Below are 8,090 nucleotides of genomic sequence, written 5' to 3' on the forward strand. Positions count from 1 at the left end.
AAGAAAAAGTAAAAACTAAAAGGCAGAAATGAAATCCACAAGCAGACAGCCTGGTGCCACACCCTGGGCCTGGTAAAGATCGACCCCGACCTAATCGGTTATGTTAACTATAGATTACAGACATTATATAGAAAAGCACTGTGAAAATCCCTATCCTGTTCTGATCTAATTACCGGTGCATGCAGCCTCCCAGTCACGTACCTGCTGCTTGCTCAATCAATCACGACCCTCTCACGCACACCTCCTTAGAGCTGTGAGCCCTTAATAGGGACAGGAATTACTCATTCGGGGAGCTCGGCTCTTCAGCTAGGAGTCTTGCCGATGCCCCGGGCCGAATAAACCCCTTCCTTCTTTAACTCGGTGTCTGAGGAGTTTTGTCTGCAGCTTGTCCTGCTAAACCCATAGGGCCGCCCTTCTCTAAAGTTGTTGTAACCTTCCCCCAAGCAGGACCCCAACTTCTGCTTTAGGAAGCAGTGGGAAAAAGACCATGCTTTAGAGTCAAGACAGTCCTAAATTAAAATATCGGCTTATTTAATCAATTTTTGCTTCAAATTAACCATCTTCAAAACGGAGATAATAATAACACTAATTACCCAAGTGGCGTACTGTGAGAACGAGCTATACAGCACATATCTCAATGCTTGGCTCACAGTAGGTGCTTAATGCAATCAATGAAAGCTATGATGTGCATTATAAGGAATCAACAGACAGCACTGTCCAGGGAAGCTAGGCTCGCTCATGAAGTGTTAAGTTCCCCATCACCAGAGAGTGTGCAAGCACTTCTTGGTGCCCAAAGGATTCCAGCACCCACAACAGGTTGGCCCAACTCTTAAGGTCTCTCCAGCTTCCAGAGATCATGCTCCTCAGTGTCTGACTTCTAGTCCCCACGCTTCAAGTAACACCGACCAGGCACGTGTGCCCAGCGTGCACCCCGCGTGTCGGTCACCGCCTACTGTCAATGAAGTTGATTTGAGGCGGCTCCAGGCAGTGGGGCACGGCCACCCACACGCCACCTCGGCCCGGCCCCGCGGCCCCTCACCCGGTGGGCGGGTGGGCGGGTCACGCAGGCGCCGCGCCTTGCCATTGGCCCGCGCCGGTGGAGGCGGGGCCTGCTCACGTCTGCCGGCCCCTCTGTGTTGTCATTTGGCAGCGGATAGAGGACACGATCAAGATGGCGGCGGTGTCTGGCTTGGTGCGGAGACCCCTTCGAGAGGTAGGCAGCAGTGCGCGGCCTGTATTCCCACGCGACCCCTGCCCACCCTGCGTCCCGCCGTCATCTTCCTCTCTCCCTGCCAGGTCTCCGGGCTGCTGAAGAGGCGCTTTCACTGGACCGCGCCGGCTGCGCTGCAGGTAACAGGCGCGGGCGCTCGTCGGGCGAGGGCGGGGAGGGTCCCCCTTCTCTCGGGAAGGAGGCCGGAGTCGCGCCTGCGCTGTGGCCTTCCGGCGCAGTGGGCCTTGAGTTTGTGGAGCCAGCATCCTCCGTGGAGCTCCTGCTGCCTCTGTCGCCGCCTGGCGCTTATCACACCGGCGAGTCAACCACCTCACAGCTGGCTGGGCAATGGGGGAAAACTAAGACTAGGCGTTTCCTCCCTCACTCCATGTTTTTTTCTTTAAATTGCAGCAAAATAGACCTAACTTAAAATGTACTTTTTAGAAGCGTATAATTCAGTGACATTAAGTACATTCACCATTTTGTACAACCGTTAACCACCATCCATTTCCAGAACTTTTTAATCATCCCAAACAGAAACTGTCCATTACTCGGTAACTCCTCATTTCCCTTCCCCAAACCCCTGGTAACCCCTGTTGTACTTTTCTGTCTCTATGAGATTGCCTATTTTAGAACTTCATATAAGTGGCATCATTTGCCCTTTTGTGTCTGGCTTATCTCAGCGTAATGTCCTCAAGGTTCATCCATGTTGTAGCATGAGTCAGAGTTTGATTCCTTTCTAAGGCTGAATAATATATATATGTATATTTTTTTGAAATAGTCTCCCTCTGTCACCCAGGTTGGAGTGCAGTGGCGCGATATCAGCTCACTGCAACCTCCACCTCCTGGGCTTAAGGGATTCTCGCGCGTCACACTCCTGAGTAGCTGTGATTACAGGCGGGTGCCACCATACAGGGCTAATTTTTGTATTTTTAGTAGAGACAGGGTCTCACCATATTGCCCAGGCTGGTCTTGAACTCCTGGCCTCAACTGATCTGCCTGCCTTGGCCTCCCAAAGTGCTAGAATTACAGGCATGAGCCACCTCTCCCAGCCCGACATTTTCTTTTTTTTTTTTTTTTTTTGAGACAGGGTTTTGCTCTTGCTGCCCAGGCTAGAGTGCAATGGCACTATCTCAGCTCATTGCAACCCCTACCTCCTGGGTTCAAGCAATTCTGCCTCAGCCTCCTGAGTAGCTGGGATTACAGGCGCCCACCACCACACCCGGCTAATTTTTGTATTTTTAGTAGAGAATGGGTTTCACCATGTTGGCCAGGGTGGTTTCGAACTCCTGACCTCAAGTGATCCACCTGCCTTGGCCTTCCAGAGTGCTGGAATTACAGGTGTGAGCCACCGTGCCTGGCCTTGTTTTGTCCATTGTGAATAATGCTGCTGTGAACATTGGTGTGCAAGTATATGCTTGAATCCCTGCTTTCAATTATTTGAGGCATATACATGGAAGTGGAATTGATGGATTGTATGTTAATTCTCCTCTCCTTCCTTTAACTAGATTTTACCATTCATTATATTAAAATAGCAACTCCTACATTCTGGATGCAAAGTATTTGGCAGTGCTTGGCACCTAGTGAACACTCATACATTAACACATACAGTCAAAGACCAACTATGTGTAATAGAAATGTTACTTTTAGAATTCTTTGAGTTTTTAGAGAGAAGCTTGTTGTAGTGTTTTTATATTGTATGCTGTGGGCAGCCTAGGTAAATATAAAGGAAGAAAATCTTAGTTGAATCCCAAATAATTCTGTATTGACTGTTTTTGCATACCTGTGACAGGTGACAGTTCGTGATGCTATAAATCAGGGTATGGATGAGGAGCTGGAAAGAGATGAGAAGGTATTTCTGCTTGGAGAAGAAGTTGCCCAGTACGACGGGGCATACAAGGTAACTAAAATACATGAAAGTTATACAAAATTGAGGTCATTGTTACCCCCAGATACACTTAAGGGATCGACTCTTAATTGTAGGTTAGTCGAGGGCTGTGGAAGAAATATGGAGACAAGAGGATTATTGACACTCCTATATCAGAGGTAAGCCTTCCAGTGGGAAGCAGACCCTGGAGGGCATGTCTGTTAGTGTCCATTATCCTCATTTTTATGGATTTTCACTTATGTTTATATTTTACTTTATAGATGGGCTTTGCTGGAATTGCTGTAGGTGCAGCTATGGTATGTAATACTCTTTATGAAACTTATCCAAAGACATTTCTTAGTTTCTTTTTTTTTCTTTTGAGACGGAGTCTCACTCTGTTGCCCTGCCTGGAGTGCACTGGCACCATCTCAGCTTCCAGATTCAAGCGATTCTCGTGCCTCAGCCTCCATAGTGGCTGGGATTACAGGTCGCGCCACCGTGCCCAGCTAATTTTTGTGTTTTTTATTAGAGATGGGGTATTACCATGTTGGCCAGGCTGGTCTCGAACTCCTGGCTTCAAGTGATCCGCCCGCCTCGGCCTCCAAAGTGCTGGGATTACAGGCGTGAGCCACTGTGCCCATCTCCAAAGAGATTTAACATCACCTTTTAAAAACATCATTTGGGAAAAAACCAAAAAAATACCAAGTAGGTAGATGTGGTGGTGCTTGCCTGCACTCCCAGCTACTCGGGATGCTGAGAAAGGATTACTTGAGCCCAGGAGTTAGAGGCTGCAGTGAGCAATGATGTGTGCCACTGCACTCCAGCCTGGGTGACAGTGAGACCCTGTCCATAAAAAATAAAAATAAAAAATAAAAACATTATTTGAGTGTTGGAAGACTTGGAGTGATTGTTTGCTACTGTTTGTTGCTGTTTCTAGTCTTTTTAACATCCACGTTTTTGATTTTACAGGCTGGGTTGCGGCCCATTTGTGAATTTATGACCTTCAATTTCTCCATGCAAGCCATTGACCAGGTTATAAACTCAGCTGCCAAGACCTACTACATGTCTGGTGGCCTTCAGCCTGTGCCTATAGTCTTCAGGGGACCCAATGGTGCCTCAGCAGGTGTAGCTGCCCAGCACTCACAGTGCTTTGCTGCCTGGTATGGGCACTGCCCAGGCTTAAAGGTGGTCAGTCCCTGGAATTCAGAGGATGCTAAAGGACTTATTAAATCAGCCATTCGGGATAACAATCCAGGTGAGCACAGGGACCCTTTGGTTTTTTTTGAAGATTGAAAAACTAAAATGATATATTTGCACAGAGGAAACCATTAAAGTCTTAGTTAGGCTTAGATATATCGTATACAATGTTAATACTTTATATAGTAAAGACAGTAAAGAATGTGCTTGCTTTTCCTATTTCCGACTATAAGGGGGCCAGCTAGGTAAAGGGGACATTTACTGCACACCCACAATACTGGTTTGATAGATAAAATTATATTGACCAAACTACAAATTTAAGTACCTAAACTGCTCTCAAGGCTGCCGGTCATAGTAGAGATAAGGCTAATCAGCACAATGAAACTTTTCACAAGATGAATGATATTGCTTTCTATACAGTTTTAGTCATTCTGGATGCGATTAATTACTTTTGTTTAAATATTTATGTTTTTCAGTGGTGGTGCTAGAGAATGAATTGATGTATGGGGTTCCTTTTGAATTTCCTCTGGAAGCTCAGTCAAAAGATTTTCTGATTCCTATTGGAAAAGCCAAAATAGAAAGGCAAGGTAAGAAAACTAAGATATATAAACAGTATTTTTAATCCAGCCGCTCAATTTTGGTAAAATTTAATCTAGAAGTTACTGTTATTTACTTTGACTGAAAAATTATAGGATGAGCTCAAGAACGTGTGATGCCCCAATTTCTCATTAGTTGTGCTTTTCTAGATCTCAGTCTGGTAGGTTTGTGTTTCATTTCTAGGAAGGCTGCCACATTCCTCAGCTCACTGGAATGAAGTTGAGTTGAAGACTTTATGAATGAACAAGAGCCACAGCTGGCTGCACAGTGGTGTAGCATCTTCAGTTTCAACCTCATCTCTGATCTGTGACCACTCTGTTTTCAGGAACACATATAACTGTGGTTTCCCATTCGAGACCTGTGGGCCACTGCTTAGAAGCTGCAGCAGTGCTATCTAAAGAGGGAGTTGAATGTGAGGTGAGTGGACATTTACTTGTTCTTAAAGAATTAGAAGGGCTCCTTTTAGATTTAAGACCCAGAAGAGTTCTGTAACAGGTTAATTAGATGTAAAACCTTGCTTTGTCACTCATTTCTGTCTCTGCTTAAAGCTGGGAACCTGCCTGCAGTTCACATACTTAGCTTTTTACCACTCAGGTCACTTAGGTTCTGGATCTTTTTTTTTGAGAGACAGCAGGAGCTCTCTGAATCTCTTCCGGTTCTCAGTGATACCCCCCGAGAGAGAAAAAGACAGGGTTTTGTTCTGTTGCCCAGGCTGAAGTGCAGTGGCTGGATCATGGCTCACTGTAACCTTGAACTCCTGGGCCCAAGTGATGCTCCCACCTCACCCTTCTGAGGTTCTGGATCTTTTAGAAACCTACCATGTGCTAGTTATACTTGGGCAAGTTATATACTCTAAATCTGTTTCATCAGCTATAAAATGGGGATAATATAAATACTGTCCCATCATAGGGCGGTTGTGAGAATTACACTTAGTGTAGTGCTTGGTACATAACAGTATTCAGCTGTTGACTGTTACTCATTTTGATGAGGGAATTTAAAGTGAAGGAGGATTGGCTGGGCATGGTGGATCACCTGAGGTCAGGAGTTCGAGACCAGCCTGGCCAACATGGTGAAACCCCATCTCTGCTAAAAATACAAAAATTAGCCGGGCGTGGTGGTCTATGCCTGTAACCCCAGCTACTCCAGAGGCTGAGGCAGGAAAATGGCTTGAACTGGGAAGGCGGGGGTGGCAGTGAGCCGAGATCACGCCACTGCACTCCAGCCTGGACAACAAGTACAAAACTCCGTCTCAAAAGAAATAAAAAAGTGAAGGAAGATAAATGAATCCTATAACTGCACAGAGCTGCTTGTGGTAGACATACAGATCTTTGTTTTAATTAAAATTTTTCCTTTTACAATTTGTACATTCATGTACCTATTCATAGGCAGATTAGATTTTCCTAGATACAAAGATTAACAGGAAACAAAAAAGGAAATGGTGTTATGGGGATGAGGCTCTATTTGTGCTGCAGTAGCTCTGTAAACTTGATTATATTACCTGTTTAGGTGATAAATATGCGTACCATTAGACCAATGGACATGGAAACCATAGAAGCCAGTGTCATGAAGACAAATCATCTCGTAACTGTGGAAGGAGGCTGGCCACAGTTTGGAGTAGGAGCTGAAATCTGTGCCAGGATCATGGAAGGTATTTCAAAGAAACTGGTTCTAGAATAGTCAAGCTATACCAAACATCATGTACCTGAATATGTACAGGATAAAGAGAGAGAAAGCTAGGAGTGGCCAAACGACTTGAACTTTAAACTTGTAAGTTTGGCATTTATCCTCAGGCAGATATTTTGAAAGCAAATCCAGAAAGCGGTTCCCCATAATTAGCATTCCTTAAACATTTTCTCTTCCTGGTCAGCCACACCTCTGTGCCAAGGTGGTAGTGCCCAGCTGGCATTTGCTCTCTCTCAGTTGAGCCTTCCTTCTCTTAGGTCCTGCGTTCAATTTCCTGGATGCTCCTGCTGTTCGTGTCACTGGTGCTGACGTCCCTATGCCTTATGCAAAGATTCTAGAAGACAACTCTATACCTCAGGTCAAAGACATCATATTTGCAATAAAGAAAACATTAAATATTTAGTTTGGACTTGAATATCAAGTCGTTGAAATTTATTTGAAATACTTGCTGGCACTGCACCTGGATTTGTACTGCAAGACCTGACTACTCATAAAGGAAAACGATTTCTAAAGCAACAGCAGGTAGTTTTGTACAGGGAAGTTTAAATGTATTTGTGTATGGAAAACTCTCCACTCTCCTGCCCTAGACGCCATGCTTCCTTTTGTCTGTTACGGTTGCCATGTTCTTTGAATAACAAATTATATAACATTTTACCCTCTCTCACCACAAGGACAAAGTATGGATGTGGCAGAGTCCTGATGAAAGATATATCCAAACAAGATAACTTATATGTATAAAATTAAAGCATATAATACACATTTACTGTTTGTTTTGATAAGGAATAAAGGAATTCCTAACATTACTAATTTTTTTTTTTTTTTTTGAGACAAGGTTTGGCTCTGTTCCCCAAGCTGGAGTGCGATGGCACAATCTGGGCTCACTGCAGCCTCCGCCTCCCAGGTTCAAGTGATTCTCCTGCCTCAGCCTCAGGAGTAGGAAATTAGCCACCACATCTGACTAATTTTGGTGTTTTTAGTAGAGGTGGGGTTTCACCATGTTGGCCAGGCTGGTCTTGAACTCTTGACCTCAGGTGATCCAGCCGCCTCGGCCTCCCAAACTGCTGGGATTACAGGCTTGAGCCACCACACCTGGCCATGACTATTGTATTTTTATATTGAAAGAATTGGCTGAGCTGGGCGTGGTGGCTCATGCCTGTAATCCCAGTACTTTGGGAGGCCAAGGCGGGCAGAACACGATGTCAGGAGATCGAGACCATCCTGGCTAACATGGTGAAACCCTATCTTTACTAAAGCCGGGCACGGTGGCATGTGCCTGTAGACCCAGCTGCTTGGGAAGCTGAGGCAGGATAATTGCTTGAACCCAGGAGGCGGAAGTTGCAGTGAGCCGAGATGGCGCCACTGCACTCCAGCCTGGGCAACAGAGCAAGACTCTGTCTCAAAAAAAAAAAAAAGAATTGGCTGGGTGTGGTGGCTCAAACGTGTAACCCTAGCACTTTGGGAGGCCGAGGTGGGTGGATCCCTTGAGTGTAGGAGTTCAGGACCAGCCTGGGGAACATGGCAAAACCCCATCTCTGC

The 8,090-nt window shown here is 45.4% G+C and overlaps 1 protein-coding gene across 1 annotated transcript; it reads left to right on the forward strand.

Annotated features, from left to right (window-relative positions):
* The first annotated feature begins 1,128 nt into the window (after window positions 1-1,128).
* Window positions 1,129-7,355, forward strand: PDHB (pyruvate dehydrogenase E1 beta subunit). Its single transcript, XM_003257242.4, has 10 exons — window positions 1,129-1,213; window positions 1,297-1,350; window positions 3,003-3,110; window positions 3,194-3,256; window positions 3,359-3,394; window positions 4,047-4,332; window positions 4,751-4,861; window positions 5,197-5,288; window positions 6,378-6,519; window positions 6,812-7,355. Exons 1-10 carry the CDS (start codon window positions 1,172-1,174, stop codon window positions 6,955-6,957), a joined length of 1,080 nt encoding a protein of 359 aa, XP_003257290.1. The 5' UTR covers window positions 1,129-1,171; the 3' UTR covers window positions 6,958-7,355.
* Window positions 7,356-8,090: the final 735 nt, after the last annotated feature.

The sequence above is a fragment of the Nomascus leucogenys genome, chromosome 4 (assembly GCF_006542625.1).
Source record: "Nomascus leucogenys isolate Asia chromosome 4, Asia_NLE_v1, whole genome shotgun sequence".
NCBI classification, from domain to species: domain Eukaryota; kingdom Metazoa; phylum Chordata; class Mammalia; order Primates; family Hylobatidae; genus Nomascus; species Nomascus leucogenys.

Coding starts and splice junctions, on each gene's coding strand:
- PDHB (XM_003257242.4), top strand. CDS start 1,172: ATGGCGGCGGTGTCTGGCTTGGTGCGGAGACCCCTTCGAGAG. Junction 3,111..3,193: donor AGTACGACGGGGCATACAAG/GTAACTAAAATA, acceptor TCTTAATTGTAG/GTTAGTCGAGGGCTGTGGAA. Junction 6,520..6,811: donor CTGTGCCAGGATCATGGAAG/GTATTTCAAAGA, acceptor TCCTTCTCTTAG/GTCCTGCGTTCAATTTCCTG.